General features: G+C 44.6%; 1 protein-coding gene across 8 annotated transcripts in view; it reads left to right on the top strand.

Moving 5' to 3' along the window:
- The window catches only part of AXIN2 (axin 2), a 115,435-nt gene that overhangs the window by 84,683 nt on the left and 13,713 nt on the right, over positions 1-17,039 (top strand). For 6 of the 8 annotated variants that reach the window (XM_053301112.1, XM_053301113.1, XM_053301111.1 and 3 more), the window contains 6 exons: positions 9,034-9,136; positions 12,534-12,674; positions 13,093-13,622; positions 13,838-14,026; positions 14,337-14,567; positions 16,179-16,274. In XM_053301112.1, coding sequence (XP_053157087.1) covers positions 9,034-9,136; positions 12,534-12,674; positions 13,093-13,622; positions 13,838-14,026; positions 14,337-14,567; positions 16,179-16,274 — 1,290 coding nt within the window. The remainder of the gene's footprint in view (positions 1-9,033; positions 9,137-12,533; positions 12,675-13,092; positions 13,623-13,837; positions 14,027-14,336; positions 14,568-16,178; positions 16,275-17,039) is intronic. The other 2 variants (XM_053301114.1, XM_053301115.1) reach the window with 2 other exon arrangements.

Below are 17,039 nucleotides of genomic sequence, written 5' to 3'. Positions count from 1 at the left end.
CAACTGGCTCAACCAGTTGTTCTGATGGAATGCTAAATCAACTTTGTACACACCCCTACTATCAGTGCATCCATATGACCAGGGTTTCATTATAGGGTTTTTTGTTGTGTTGCTCTCTCCCACAAGCAACATGTTTTCCAAATGGGACAACATTGAGCAAATGCGTAATTATGATGGGCAAGGGTTTAGGTTTTCTGTCTTTGACACCTCTGTACCATGTAACTGGGAAAATCATCTGAAAATCCCCCAACAAAAGGAGAAGCATCATGCTTCCATGCTCCATAGAACTAACTGGTCCTTCTTCCAGATCTCTAGTAATACTCAACATATGGAGCTGTCCTGTATGGAGTTAGACTCTTTGGTCTGTCTAGCCTAGCACTGTCTATGTGATTTGCAGATGCAGCTCTGTGTGATCCAGAAGTCCTTTCCAGCCCTGCTACCTGAAGTTCTTTAATTAGAGATACCAAGGACTGAACCACACATATAAAACATGTACTCTCCCACTTGAGCTAGGAGCCCTCCCCCTACTTTGCTCATCATTTACCTATAGCTTTTCTCCTGCCTTCATATATATTGCTAAAATGTTCCGCAGTGCCATCCTCCAAACTTGCTTACATTCATCTCTTGTTAATCTTGCCTTCCTGATCAAGGTCTAGATCAGGCCTGCTCAACTTAGGCACCCCAGCTGTTTTTGGAATACAAATCCCCATAATCCCCAGCCACATTAGCCAAAAGCCAGAGATTATGGGAGTTATAAGTCAACATGGAGGGCCAAAGCTGAGCAGGCCTGGTCTAGATAGGGAGCCCTTTGAGATAATTATCTGCCTCTCTTTGACCTATGCTGCGAAGTATACCATGTATACATTATTTTGAGACGGAGCATGTGCAACTCTTGCTTTATGTGATTTCAGTTGAAGAGTGTGAGTTTGGTAAAGCAGCCTTTCCCCCTGCCTTGACAGATTTGCCAGAGCTGATGCACTTGATAGGTCTCTTTCCCTGGATCCAGAAACACTTGTCAAGTCCAAAAACACTATGGAGCTTTGCCTTCAAAGAGGCAAACTTTGCATCTTCTTCCCCATTGGATACTTGAGTGCCATTCTGGCCTGTCTTAGAGCATGATTGCAATTCATTTCTGCAGTATTAGGGCACAAGTGAAGACATGATGTGTTTGCATGATGTTTCTTTCTTGGTTGTCCAGCAGCTTTCTTGGCAGCAAACAAAGAACAAATGTCACAAACTTGGGAAAAGAGAGAAATTTCCTTCTAGTTGATGGTGCAACTGTCTTACTTTAACACAGCAGTTGAATTTTTGTGTGCATACTGATTAATCTGTCAAAAAGATACATGGAGGTGGCCTGGTTAATATCATAAATGCATCGCTGAGGGAGGGTAGGGTGCCCCCCTGTCTGAAGGAAGCAATGTTTAGAGCTTTTCTTAAGAAGCTTTCCCTGGATCCCTTAGTGATGAATAGTTTTAGGCCAATCTCCCCTGGTTGGGCAAGATGATTGAGAGGGTGGTGGCCAACTAGTTCCAGGCAGTTTTGGAGGAAACTGATTATCTAGACCCATTTCAAACTGGCTTTAGAGCTGGCTATGGGGTTGAGACAGCCTTGGTCAGCCTGATGGATGACCTCTACTTGGTCAGCCTGATGGATGACAGAGAGAGTGTGACTCTGCTGGTTCTTTTGGATCTCTCAGCGGTGTTCAATACCATCCACCATGGTATCCTTCTGGATCACCTGGGGGAGTTGGGGATAGGGGGCACTGCTTTGCAGTGGTTCTGCACCTATCTCTCAGGTAGATTCCAGATGGTGGAGCTTGGTGACAGTTGCTCCTCAAAACTGGAGCTGTTATATGGAGTCCCTCAGGGCTCCATTCTGTCACCAAAGCTTTTAAAAATCTACATGAAACCGCTGGGTGAGGTCATCAGGAGGTTTGGTGCTAGGTGTTATCAGTATGCTGATGACACCCAACTCTGCTACTCCTTTTCATCTGCATCATCAGGAAATGGCGTTCATTCCCTAAATGCTAGGATCCAGGTTGGGCTGCTTATGAGAACAGCCTCCATAGCTTACTGTAAGAAAATCCTCAAACCCCCAAATTAGATCTTAAGAGTTAATTTCACTGAACGTTCTAACTACTCAAGACAATTGCCAAGGAGTGGCACTTGAGCTCTCTTGTTTCGCTATATTCCGAAGAGTTAGAGCAGGTAGTAAAATGTGATTCAGCACGCTCAGGATGTGGGACATAATATAAACGTTGAGATCTGGGAATATGTTTGGAGTCATGGAATTGATTTTTCCTTATGTAACTAATTTGAAAGAGAACTGTGTTAATGTAATGAGGTGAGAAGTAACACATTCAGACTTCAAGGATGTGAGCTATAGCTCAGTGGTGGAGTAGAAGATATGCATGTAGGTTTTATCTCCTGGTAAAAGGCCGAAGGCCTGGAGAGCCACTATCAGTTGGTGACACCACTGATCTAGATGGGCCAACAATCTGACTCCATTTAAGGTAGTCTTGTTCATATGTTTATAGAAATTACAGGCATTTATAATCTGCTTTTCCTGAAACGCAAGAGAAGTCCAGGCACATTTTTTCCATGCATGGTAGACTTGTCCAGTTGCAAAAAGATGTTGGTCTGGTATAAGAAATGGGATGAGGGAGAGAACAAATCTCTGTATAGATCTATATCCTGTCATAGTTCTACTGACTTATACTAATCATTACATATTACTCTTCATGAGTTGTTCTCTGATATGATAACGAAGATTTTTTGTGCCCAGTATTCAAGAGACTCCTCCGTATAACTGAATTTGAGAATAAGTTACATGAATATGCATTACAACTGATGCACTGTCTATGAACAAAGATGACAACATTGTATTGACTACTGGAAAACAAATATACACTTATCTGCAGATTCTGAACATATTTGACTTATCTGTTTGTATTTCTCATAAAATAAAAGCACAAACCAAAAGAATCCTAGTGCATAGAATCACACCTCCAAGTGTGGTGAGTTGAAAGGTCTTCTAGTGCAAAGGCAGGAGCATCCATCAGCTCCCCATTCTTCTTCCCCTGGCTTTATTTGAAGCAAAACAGACTGTAATTGTCTACAAGTAAAGATCAGGACCACCACAGAGAAAATGCCTGTAGAGCAAATGACCCAAGCAGGGGAGACAAGCTGTACTATGTAAAACCAGGCAAACCAAAACCTTTGGTGCTCCAGGCATCTTGGGGCTGGGTAGAAGTCCCCCACCCCAGATGAAATATTGTGGTCGGGGGAAGCAAGACTTTCACACTGAGTCATCTCAAAAAGACTTTTGACTGCAGTTCTGCTTGCTTTTGTGTCCATAGAGGAAATTGGAAGCATGTTCCAATAACACGTGTGACCTTTTCTGCAATCCAGTGGCTCACTGCTGCAGTATTGGACTAGAAACCAGAATTTACACAGACCATCCTCCCATGCACTCTTCAGTGAAGTTGGAGGGATGTACCATGCCATAGCATTTGTTACTGTTCTTCCTTGCAACCAATCGTGATGTGGCCACACATCTCAGCTCTTGAAATCTGAATGGGATAGCATCCTATAGCACCATAAAAGAAGAAAGTCACCCCTGCTTAGATGAACTTGCTGCCAGTTTTGAAGGCTTAAAGCAGGTGTAATTGCACAAACACAAAAGATGGTAAAAATGCTGCTCCAGTTGCAACAAACTTGAGTGAAATCAAAACACACACAACTTGTAATGCTTTGGAAAGATGCTTGGCCTTGGGCCATGGCATGTCTCCTGTGGAAGAGCATTCCATAACTGTGGGGCAGGGATCACCTTTCTACACACGGTTGCAAGCCAAGCATAACTTGTAGATGATGTTTCCCAGAGGTTACTTTCAGGCAGTCCTATAAGATTACAGTGGGAATCTTTCAGGAGCAGAGGCAGTCTCTTTTGGCTCCTAAGAAATCTGGGCTCTATAGATGAAAACTGATTCCTTGAATTGCTTCCAGAAAATATGTAGCCAGTGCAAATGTTTGAGTGCTGGTGTTGCAAGATCATCTCTCCCACCCAATCGGGAGGCAGGCTGCTGGGATCCAGACCAGCTGACTGTTCCACACAGTCCCTCAAGAGGCAGCTTGGTGCAATGACTTTATGCTGGTGGTAGAATTTTAATGCTTGTTTGGAAGAGCAAAAGAATAGTTGGTCTCGATGAAATGGTTTTTGGTACACGTGATGCTCTCAATAGGAATTTTGAGAGTTCTGAATGAAATGCCACACTTAAAAGCTCCACAGCCCACAATAACTCGGCGAGCAAACCTCAAGTCCATGTGGAAGTGGGTGAGCAAGCAGTGACTTGGGGGTTGGCTTTTCCATTGCCTTTTTCACCCGGCAAACCCACAATGGCTGAGGGTGCAGCTTGGATGCAGCCCAGCCTGTACGTACTTGTAGCTGCTAGAAACAACCTCAGCATTGATTCAATCCTATTTAAAGATCTGTTGGGAACAAATGGTTATTAAATGTGGAGGGGTTGCTGCTGCTCCTCTAGGGAGGGAAATAACTAATAATAAGCCCCTCTGAAATGCACTGTTGCCTAATATTAAGGTGAGTTAGGGAAACAAGTTGCTGGAACAACTGGCCAGGCTACCTAAAACCACTGAAGCAGGATTTCTCCTCCTAGTGCCCAGTTAGTTCCTGTCAGTGTAAGGCCTGCAGAGGACGATTGCATCCTTAGCCAGGAAGATTTATGCCATGGCACCTCACTATGCATCAAAAGAGATGCGGGGGGGGGGGGGGCGGTCAACAAAAATTGCAGATTTATTTATTGAGAGAATTAGGTGTCCTCTGTCTCTGGAGTTGTTGCTGCTCTTCAGAAGGCTTTCATCTGAAACTCTGCAATAAGCAGAGGAAACCATTGTAGCAGGTCTATTTGGTTTCTTCCTGTTCCACCCCAAAATAGTACTGTCTCGCAAAGTGAGGACCTGAATGATGCAGGATGTCTGCCATGCAAGAAAGCCCTGTTGTGTGTAAACTTTCCATGTGCACCCAGTCAACAACTGTATATATTTATGACATGCTGTGGCCTGTTCACTTGTATGTTAGCATGCCACTGGTTGCTTGGATTGTTGGTTGCTGGTGTGCTAATGTTAACACATGTATAGGTCTGTCCAATCCATATGGTGTCTAATTGTGGACAAGCCTTTCCCTGAGTCCCTTATAAATCAGGCATTAGGGTCACGTTGGGAGGACCATATGGACTTGCTACAAAGAGTTTCCACTACTTTGTTAGGGTTTCCCCTAACAGAGTTAGGGTTTCATGCTTTTTCCAGGTTTTGTTCTGCCTCTGAGGAAGAATAGCAGCTTGAAAGATACAGGGCACCTAACTACATCCTCCAAATATTATTACTACTAGTTGCATTTCTGTCCTGCAAGGTTCTCCCCCTCCCCCTTCTATCCTCACAACAACCTTGTGAGGTAAGTTAGCTTGAGAGATGGTGACCAGTCCAGGATTACTTAGCATGTTTAATGGCAGAGTGGGGATTTGAACCCTCTGACTTCCTGCCTCTGCTTTTAGCCAAGATTTGAAACAAAACTACAGGCATACATTCCTCAGTCTCTGCGAGGAAAGATCAAGTGTGATGTCTTGTGCCTGAATTGGGAATTATTAGGGCTGATTTTAATTGTGTAGAGTTCAAGGCCTAGGCAGAGCACTAGTGCAACATAGCTTGCCTCCTGTAGACTTCCTGAACTTTGGCTGGCTCAGAACTTTGGTTTAATAGTAGTAATATATTTAGAATGTGTATATAATGCTTAGAGTATTCAGAGATTCATTCTCATTGTTCCTACAAAAGCTGTGCTCAGTGTTATCCCCATATTTATTTATTTTTGCATTATATACCACTTTTCAGGAGAACCTCCCAAAGCAGTTTCCAAAAAACTTAAATAAATAACAATATACAGTATATCCAGCCACACGTTTACATGGGCCTTAGTCTCACTTCTTTCGTCTCTATTGCAGATTTGGGGGAGCAGAACTGAGAGGTAGCAACTTGTCTAAATCCCCCTATTAAATGTATAGCAGATGGGAAGTTTGAACCAGGGACCTCTTGATCCATAGCCCAGGCTCTTTGCCTCTGTCCTCCACCAGCTCTCAAAATTCAGTAGATCTGCTTCTTGGGTCTACCAGTAAAGTATGATCTAAAAGGCTAGAATCCTTTTTAAAGCAAAAAAAGTAAAAAATGTGAGTTTTCATATTTATTTTACTAAAACAAGCTTTGGACCACAAATAAGTCCCCAACATTTTTGAACCGGTCAGATTTTAAAGAAGTCTGTTCACAGCAAGACTTGCATGGGCCTGAACACCTTAGATTAGCAGGGTTCACAATTCAAAATAATTACAAACTTGCTTCATCCTTTGGACCTAGATGCTTGTAAATCCTGATCTTCCTTCTGTCTTCTATGTTATTCACTATAGCCTACTATCTCTCAACATTCCCTATATGCTACATCAGTTTCTTTAACTCTGTTCATAATGTATGTTCCAAAAGGTTAGCCATTTCAAAAACAGGATTTTAAAAAGAGCCCTGGGCCACAATTAGTTCTCTGAATGTTCTGAACTGGGAAGATTTAGAGAAGTTATCTGATTGCACCAGGACTCATGTGGGCTCAGGCTCCACGGCATGATGGGCTCCACAATATAGGAGAATGGCAGGCTTGCCTTATCCTTTGGACCTAGTGGCGGCATAGGCATAGTAGTCATGGCAGAATAGAAGAAGCAGTTGCTACAGCCTCTGAAGGCCTAATTCCCCCTTGCGCCCGCTCCCATCACTGCCAAAAGCCACAGAATGATACTGAGAAGCAAAGAATGGAAACTTCACCCACATCTCTCCAGTGTCTGCCCAAGGGGACAAGACTAGTAGAATTTCAACCTCTTGTACTTGTTCTACATAAAGCCTTGATTCTACATAGTTATGGGGTAGCTCCATACATTATGCAGCAAACATCATCACGGTGAATCAGGGGCGTAGCTATAATTGTGCAAAAGGGTTCAAAGAACACGGGCCCCCCAGCTCCTGAGGGCCCTCCAGCTCCACCCCTCCCTAACTTATGCATTATCTCCCTCACTCTGGGGGGCCGCCAGAACACGGGCCCCCTCTTCCCTAGCTACGCCCCTGCGGTGAATATAGGATTTCCCCATAGCAAATGAATATATTGTGGCTAACATATGTGCATCTTTAAACACCTATGTATACCTTTTTAGGTACACTAATTTGATCCGGGATCCTAGCCTCATATTCATGAACATTTTGAGATGTGCATATGTTAATCATGCTTGATTGCAGGAAACGCTGGTATATACACAGAAATTGTACCTGCTGCTTAAAGTGTGGTGCTGCCTGTAGTTTCCTCTTTTACAATCAAGAATATGAGTTTAGATGTGCTCCCTGTGAATCGAATGCTGTCTCAGCCACCTGTCTTGCTCCTCGCCCTGTGTTTTAAGTGTGCTGTCTGCTGTATTTATTTTTTAAAACACTGCAAAAGTATCAATTTTTCATCCCTTACTAATTTTATTTTAAAAAGCGAACTAAATGCAGTTCTGCTCCAGGGAATTGTGGGAGAGGTTTATTGGTGTCATCACATGAGTGGGAGCAGTGGGGGGGCAGATAGCACCATACACAACCAACTTCTGCTTCAGACTTTCAGAATTCTTCCTCCCCATCCCCCGCCCCTTTCTCCTGGGCACTTTCCAGATTACCTGCTCAACAGTGGCAAAATGCTTCTGTTTGGGCAAATCACATTCAAAACATAAATAGCAAAGTGCCCAGCAGGTGGAGCAGTTGTGTGAAAACTAACAAGTGGAAAATAAAGCAACCTTTTAACGCTGGACATACGTTTTAGCAATAAATTGCAGCAATTATCATCTTATTTGTTTGTTATTTCTTTGTGTAAACCGCCCTGAGCCATTTTTGGAAGGGCAGTATAGAAGTCGAATGAATGAATGATTAGATCCGAAATAAGGCATCGAAAATGTGCACGACACCCTGCTGTCAGCGTAGGGACTGCAGTGTCACAACAGGAAGTATGGAAGCATACTTCAGAGATACGTCATAACTCCATTGCAGGGTCTAATCTGGAAAGTGCCCCAAATTTGGCTCCTGTTGGGCTGAATACAGTAAGAGCCCTCTCATAAAAGCCCCACTACTCTAAACAAGTTAAGTGGGTGTTTCTTCTAAGGTTTTTTTTTCCTTAAAAAAAAAAAATTCAATGGAGTTAAGGTATCCTGGCTGTTCCCAGTTCATATTGTACAACTGGGACTCACAGATTCCACCACTGGAAAGTTCCACCATTTATCCATTCCCTGTTAACAGCAAATGTTCCTATTTCAGTGTACCATAGAATCTGGTCCATCATTTATTTGGTATGCAGTGGCAGAGGTAAAACAGGGTATTCCAGCTTGAATTGTGCCTTCTCTTCGCATTCATTCCAACCCATGTGTGGACACAAAGCCATCAAAAATTAACAAAGTCAGGCAAGAGGTGATATGGAGGGCAGGAAGCCATGGCAATCAGATGACAGAACCTGACAAATAGAACACGTTCTCATTTTGCCCTGCAGGGTTTTTACTCTCAGATATTTAGTTAGGAGTTTAAAGATGCAAGAGGAAGCAACAGCCTTTGACTGGAAAGCATGACTACTTGTTTGAAGGCTTTGGCTTCTGCTGTAGGCCTGACTCCAAGGTTGTGTAGTCCCCTAGGCAAAAAACCATTGGTGGGCCCTACAATCTGTCAGTTCAACTGTTTCCCTTTTCCATAATAAGCTACAAGCACATAAGAATATAATTATTATTCTTATTACAGAATTATGTTATGGATCATAAGGCTTTTCAAGGTAGCCAATTTCTGTTTTCAAAAATACTGGTTCCATGTGCATGGCTGGGATGGAGCCAATAATTTTGAAGGCCTTTTTAAAGCTTCTACGTTGGTTTCATTGCAGCATAGAGTGTCTTGGCTGAAACATCTTTATTTTTATTATTATTTCTAGTGATGGGATCCCTCCTTATAGACTTGGGAGCAAGAAGCAGCTCCAGAGGGAGATGCATCGTAGTGTCAAGGCCAACGGTCAAGTTTCTCTACCTCACTTTCCAGTAAGTACCAGAGTTTGCCATGCTGAAGAGAGAACACTTAAAAAACATATGGCTCTGAACATGCTAAGATGTGCCAAAGAAAACTGGGGAAAGAAGCCACCGGGAATGGCAGAGTGAGAGGTGTCAGCTGCAAAGAGGTTACCCCTTGGTGGACTGGAAATTCTCCCTTATCCTGAACCTTTTCTTCCTACCTCTTCCCTTTGGAAACCTTCCTCCATGGTTGCTCTGTCATACACTGTCTCTGCTTTACCCATATGCCGGGGACAAGGCTATAGCTCCATGGCCGAGCATCCACTTTGCACGCAGAAGGTCCCTGGTTCAATCCTTGGCATCACAGGTAGGGCTGGGAAAGACTCCTGTCAGAAGCTTTGGAGAGCTGTAGCCAGTCAGTGTGGACAATACTGAGCTAGGTGCACTCATGGCCTGACTGGGTATAAGGCACTTTTATATGTTTCTGTGACAGACAGGAAGGGGGAGCTGTTGCCTTTCTGCCCTGCTTGTGTGCTCCCAAAGGCATCTGCACAGCGGCTGTGGTGGAAACTGAATCCTGGACCAGCTGGACCCTTGGTCTAAGCCAGCAGGCAGCTCTCTCTTTGGGTTTCCATTTTCCTATATCGGTGACCTTGACTACAAGACCCAGGTGCCAGTAGGTGGCTCCCATCAACTTTAAGAGTGGCTCCTAGACCAATAGGTTATTAGGCCTGTTTGAAGCTTTGTCAGAAGCTGAATACTCCTCACAGCAACCCTGACACTGTGTGGAGGCAGCCCTTCCCATTGGGCAGTGCTGAGTTTTGCCCTATGTGGATGTGCTGGGAAGGACTACATTTTCCAGCACTATAAAGTGGTACTGGGGCACAACAGGGCTCCATTTTTCTTAAAGGAACCCCCCAGAACTGAGGAAAGTGCAGCAGCACTGTAGAAGTCAGTGCAGTGGGAAATGGCTCTCACAGTGAAGGCTTTTATTTGGGGGTGTGTGTGGGTGTGTGTGGGGGTGTGTGTGTGTGGCTAAAGTGGCCTCTACTTGAAATATTAACACAGATCACTACTCTATATTATTGCTTTTTTCTATCTGTAATCTACTGTCTCCTGGTCAAAACTGGTTGAAAACTGCTCTGTCACCTTAGAAAGATGCATTCTGGATAGAAATCTCTCCCCCCACTCCCATTTTTTTTGGTGGGAGGCTATGACTAGCTGGCTATCTAATGGCATAGCAGGAAAGCAACCTGCTTAGAGAGCAGGAGGCTGTTGGTTCAAATCCCAGAATATGAGAAACTCTTATATCAGGCAGCAGCGATATAGGAAGGTGGTGCTGAAAGGCATCATCTCATACTGTGCGGGAGATGGAGATGGTAAACCCCTCCTGTATTCTGCCAAGAAAACCACATGGCTCTGTGGTCACCAGGAGTTGACACTGACTCGATGGCACAATCTTTCCTTTCCACGACTAGCTGCTGAAGGGCTAATATTAAGTACCTGCTTCTTGCTCATTTTAAGCCACATTAATGGAGGGCTTGGTGGGAAAGAACCTTCCTAAATCTCTCCCCTAACTGCCACAACTGCTTCCCCCCCCCTTTTCATTTCATTTCCTTAAAAAAAAATTAAAAATGACCATGCTTTGCATTCTCTGCTCTGCTCCAGGACTTCAAAGAGAGAGAAGCACACCAGGAGGAATCCTGTGTTCATTGAAGTCACTGGGAGTTCTGCTATTTATTTGAGCAGAGCCAGGATTCCTCCCACCATTAGCAACTTCTTGGCAGGAAATAGATTTCCCAGCTTCTCCAAAGGAAAGAGGATATTTGTACCAAATATGTGGCATGCAAAAAATAATAATAATTTAAAAAATACAGCTTTTCCTGCCTGTTGGTTTTGAGGCCAGGCAGTTAATCTAGTTCTGTATCTTTTTGGAAATTTGACTTACCCTCTCATCTGAAGTACAGAAGGTTTCAGGAAAGATGCTGGTGTGATTCCCCAGTGAATAATTCTCTGCAAAACTGTTTACACAGACAAGTAGAAACTTATCATGTCTCATGATTAACTAAATTCCTCTTCCTGTTGTCTTTTTAAGTAGTGGGAAATGGTGTGTGTGTACACGTACATATGCATATATACACATTTATGGTATCTCTTTGTGCCCATAGACCCTTTCCTTTTATTTATTTATTTATTTATATTTCCCTCTTCTTCCATAAAGAAAGTTCTATAGCCTCCGCTTGTAAATTAGATTATTTTGTCCTGGGGCGTGCAAATCGACTTTCTCTGTAAGGCAGTGCTTTGATCAGGGAACTGAATAGAGCCAGCTTGTGTAAGAGTGACAATTTCCAGCAGAGTGGCCTTTTTCTACCCTCACATCATTTCTGAAGCTAAGTGGTTGCCGGAGAGAGCGGGAGGGGGAGAGAGGGAGAGGCCCCACCTCATCTCTTGGGTAGTATGTAAAAGAGTTGGCAGTTCAGCTTCCTGCTTTTAAAAAAGTGTCTGTGTGTTTGTGTTTGTTTGTGTGTGTGTGTGTGTGTGTGTGCGCGCACGCGCGTGCAAAATGTAAAGGTGAAGGAGAGAAATGGGGGAATGCTTGTGGGGAGATGAGAGGAAAACAGTGTTGGGGGGCCTTCCCTCATTCCTTGCTTCTTTTGGCAGAGATTCTCGTTTGCCTTTTTATATTCTACACTTGATTTGGAGATGTTCCCTTTTTCCCTTGATAAATCTGCTTGAGGCAGCCACGCTCAGCAGTGTATCACTGCTTGCCTGCAGCAGCTTCCTTCATTTTCTGTACAAAGAGATGGAGGGCAGGGAGGGGGGAGAGGGGGGAGAGAGAGGGAGAGAGAGAGAGAGATCTAGGACACTGTTGAGACAACACTACCTCAAAGGTGCCCAGTGTGTAGCCAGGAAATAAATTACCAGCACTTCTCTGATCTGCAACCGTTTGACTTCTTCTCTCTCTCTCTTTTTTTAGTTCCCTTCCCTTTTTCTCCCCCATCTTATTTTTTTTTTAATTTCCAACTCCTTTCTGTTTAGACTCCACTTTTATTCCTTGAGTTAAAGTCTCTCCCTCCCACCTCAGAGTTCTTTATTTGATGTTTGACAACAGTCTTTGAAGATTTCCTACTTCAGAGTAGCTACTGATGGGCTGGTTGTACTACAGAGAGAACAAGCAGGGTTCCTCGGAGTGCGACCAACTGCTCCTGCCGAAGGCAAGCGCTATTGGGGAGGATGTCACTCCATGAGGCCACAGCACTAGCTCATAAAAATCCAGAGCAGACCATGCCTAGTTGCGGTTGTCTTTTCATCCAAACATGGAGACACAACAAGCTGAACGGGGCCAGAAATGCCGCTTGGGCTAAGCTTCCTTGGCTTGCGCTGCCTGCTAAACATGGCTCGTTGCTTTTGTCCCTGCTCTGTATAGAGAACCCACCGTCTTCCTAAGGAAATGACCCCTGTGGAACCAGCTACCTTTGCAGCCGAGCTCATTTCCCGGTTGGAAAAGCTCAAGCAAGAGCAAGAGACCATGGACTGCCTGGAAGAGAGGCTGCAGCAAATCACAGAGGTAGGTGGATTAACCCTTTCCCCACAGATGCCTGCTGTGCAGCATCCCTTTGCTAAAGGCGGGAGGTGGGGCAGGGGGAGGGAGGCATCCTTTTGTGATGATGGGACCACTGGCATCATTCGTCATATTCTTAAGAGTTAGGGCAGGTGGTTGATTCATGATTGTTAAGCCATATACTGCATTAAGAAAAACTCAAGTGATTTTTAAACTATCTTTATACTGAACTGTCAATTCATGTCTTGTGATGCAGGTTTTTGGGGTTTTGTTTTTAAGCCTGACTCCGTAGATCGCTTCTTTCCTCTTCAGACTGTTAGATAGGAAGAGGTCTATCTGGGCAGTTGCTAGCTCTCTCTTGTTCATTTCTACTGATTGAGTTGATTTGGCTTGATTGTTTGTCCTTCGTGTTTTGGCCCTGAAGGATGAAGAGAAGGAGGGCTCCGACATAACTATCACTGCACAGAGCAGCATTACGGTCACTGCACAGAACAATCGGGAGGTTGTGGCCTCTCAGCACCAGCAGCACCCTCTCACTCTCTTACCATCTGGCAGCTACGAGGATGACCCTCAGGCAATCCTGGACGACCATCTCTCACGGGTGCTGAAGACACCCGGGTGCCAATCTCCAGGCATGGGGCGGCACAGCCCTCGCGCACGCTCTCCAGACCGCCTCCCCGGTGGCAAGTTGCTCCTGGCACCGGGTACCGCCTCCATCCCTGCTACCTGTGCCCTCATTGGCAAAGGATTTATCACTAAGCAGACCACCAAGCACGTTCACCACCACTACATCCACCACCACACCATTCCCAAGACGAAGGAGCAGATAGAAGCCGAGGCAGCCCAGCGGGTCCAGTGCTTGTGTTCTGGGGGCAGTGATTACTATTGCTACTCAAAGTGCAAGGGACACTCCAAGGGGGCAGACCTTCCTGTGGCTCAGCTAGAGCCGTTTGGGTAAGTCTCATCTTGGGCAAATTTTGTCAGGGGGGGGGCGGTGGGGGGGGGGAGTCAAAATTTGGCTATACTGTTGAGAGTCCAGTCAGCTGTCTAAACAAGTGGGTTGTTGGGAGGTTTGAATCACAAAAGATTGGGTGTGGGTGTGGCATAAATAGCCACAATGACAAGAGAAGTGCTAAGTGCTATTCTCCCTTCTCTCTTGGGAGCCACAGCAGAACTGGGATGCTACCGAAAAGGAACTGTAAGCTACCAGATGGCATAGTCCTGCCAGGTGGGGAAGGAGGAGGAGGGCTCTCCATACTACCAGGGATCCAGCTACCTGGAGGGGAGGCGGACCGCTCACAAAATGTCTGGCAGTGGATGCTAGAGAGTGAAAGACAATCTAAGCACAAGCCCCATAGGTAACTATAAGCTGTCTGCAACACTGTTGCTCCTGGTAAATATTTATCGATTACACAGCTGTCTCTTTTTACAATCACTAAAAACAAATGAAGCCCTCTTGCTTCTCCAGTTTAATATGAGAGCTGCTCTGCAGAACCAGAAAAACCACAAAAATGTCATGTTTTTGGCAAGAGCCCCTTTTCATGTTATGACAGACTTTTTTCCTTCACGAGAGTGAGTGCGCAGAACAGAAGCTGCTATTAAAGTCATATTTTCCAAATTTTATAACTTTGTACCTTCCTTTCCTCCCCTGTCCTTTTCTCTCTCCAGTACACAAAGCACAAAGAAAGCCTACAATTCCGAGTCCACCAGAGGCATGGCTGGGGAGCGTCCAGCCCGTCACCACCTCTGGGGGAACAGCAGCCACCCACGTTGCGCCCAGCCTGCCCACCCCTTTGTCCAGGACCCTGCCATGCCCCCGCTGACGCCACCTAACACTCTGGCCCAGCTGGAGGAGGCTTGCCGGAGGCTAGCAGAAGTGTCCAAGCCTCAGAAACAACGGTAATGTCCCACCTGGGTAGAGTTAGGGTGTGGGTGTGGAAAGGCTCTATCGACACTTCTGAGCCCTGGGTCATCAACTATCTTCCTGGAGAAAACAAACACACAGCCTCCTGAAGATGGGCCAGTGTGAGAGTGTCTCAACAAAAGTCACAGAATGTGTAAAAATGATCTTTAAAAGTTGAACAGAAGATACTGCCTTATCTTGAGTCAGACCTTTGCTCCATGGAGCTTGTCTACACTGACGAGCAGTGCCTCTCCAGGGTTCCACGCAGGAGTCTTTTTTCCAGCCCTACCAGGAGATGCGAGGAATTGAACCTGGAACTGGTTGCATGCAAAGCAGATGCTCTACCACTGAACTGCAGCCCCACCCCCTGAACATTTTGAAACTTTTTAGTTGGTTCTTTCGAGCTCATCTGTTTTTTTTTTCAGATTTCAGATATTCTTCAAAAATAGCTCAATCTACCAATCCACTTCTGATCTGAGTTGGTTCAGTTTTAGTTTGCTCATGTTCACCCCATACTTCAAGGTCATTCCTTGAAGAGGATGACCTCAAAACAGTGCTGCATCAGCTGATAACCTCCTGGCTTGACTATTGCAATGTGCTCTATGTGGGGCTGCCTTTGTACGTAGTCTGGAAACTTCAGTTAGTTCAGAATGTGGCAGCCAGATTAGTCTCTGGGGCAACCTGGAGAGACCATATTATCATTATGCCTGTTTTGAAACAGTTGCAGTGGCTGCCAATATGTTTCCGGGCAAAATACAAAGAGCTGGTTATTACCTTTAAAGCCCTGAACGGCTTAGGTCCGAGTTATCTTAGAGAGCGCCTTCTTCTGCATGATCCCCACTGCAGGTCATCTGAGGAGGTCCGTCTCCAGTTACCACCGATTCGTCTGGTGGTGACTCAGAGGCGGGCCTTCTCTGTAGCTGCTCCTGGGCTGTGGAATGCACTCGGGCAGAAATCTGTAATTCAGTATCATTACTGTCCTTCAGGAGAGCCCTTAAAACCTATATGTTTGGCCTGGCCTTCCAGGGTTTTAAATGATTGAAAAATTGTTTTAAATTGTTGCCCTGGTTCTCCAGAGTTTTTTAGCTGTTGAATTGTTTAATTGCTGTTTTTAAAGTTTTGATTTTAACTGGTTTTAATTGTTTTTACCCTGTTGTAAACCACCCTGAACCACTTTGGAAGGTCGGTATATAACTCGAATGAATAAATAAATAAATAATAGTTGGATAGTTATGGTATCACGTGTGTGTGGCCTTCTGTTTTGGAAGAATGATATGTCTAGGCTGTTCATAGTTTTGCTGCAGCTAAACAGAAGTGTACCCTAGAAATGAAAAAACTCTCTGTAGTCAAAATTAGTCCCAGGTTTAACAATTAGAGACCCACATTCTATCCTTGTTTAGGGGTCCCCCCCCCTTAACAACCACACATGTGTTTCTGGAACTGAACCCAGTTCCATTTTACCAAATATTGCCTTTGCTGTCTTTCATGGGAAGACAGAGCCTTAATGCTCTCCTTGATTGTTTACAGCTTGTGGATCTTAGCTGTACAGGTGGAGATTTGAAACAGTTAATCATTCTTTTCTTCCCCTCCCTCTTCCCAAACTTTAGATGTTCAACCTCAAATCAGTCGAGGGATCGCAACCACTTGACTTCTGTACCAGGAGGAAATGGTCCTTTCTGCAACACAAGTGTAGCAACAGAAGAGTGAGTGTCGCCATATGCAACATAGCCAGATATCATTCCTTACCCTCCCCTCTTGACTTATGTTTTGCCCATAGGGTAGGCTTTGAAAAGATGGTCTCTTCTTAATAGCTGAAGCTTAATCTTTTTTTTTTTTTTAATGGGGTGAAACAAGAACAAAACATTTTAAAATCTTGTCTTCTGGTTCTTTTTTAGCTTGCATTCCTGTAAAGTGGACAAAGATTGGATTAGTCTAATTAAAGGATAGTTCTTTTTAACAAGAAATCTGCTGCAGTCTAAATAATTAAAGTTTTCTTTCTTACTCTCTTCATCTTAAGCAATGAGTAATGTTTGAAGTCCAGGCTAAGCCACCTGACTATAGCCTTTCATTTTTAATTGGTTGACCTTAAGTCCACCAGCTGTCTTTGCTGGTAGCTTTTTTCTCTTCCTGAAGCCACTCTACAAAGACTTGGAACAAATTAGGAAGACTAAATTACTGTGGAGTAACACTTTGTGACCTTTTGACATGCCAAGTCAGTGTTGCCTCAGAAGTTGCCTGCATGGCATTCAAGGCACTGTTGCTTTTCTGCTGGGTAGCTGAGTTGTTTGTGATTCCATAAGAGGATCTCTCTTCCTTAGGAGTCCAAGGTGTGAGGAGGGCTTGGCTTTCTGCTCTCTCTGCCCTTTGCTTCACAGTACCAGGGCTCCAGAAATCTGCATGCCTGTAACTGAATCACAGCATGTGACAGGCAAGTCTCCAGTAGCTTTTGATATGCACAGGTTGCTCCA

The sequence above is a fragment of the Hemicordylus capensis genome, chromosome 2 (assembly GCF_027244095.1).
Source record: "Hemicordylus capensis ecotype Gifberg chromosome 2, rHemCap1.1.pri, whole genome shotgun sequence".
NCBI classification, from domain to species: Eukaryota; Metazoa; Chordata; class Lepidosauria; order Squamata; family Cordylidae; genus Hemicordylus; species Hemicordylus capensis.
The sequence above is the reverse complement of the archived record's forward strand: the minus strand, read 5'-3'. Positions and strand labels throughout refer to the sequence as shown.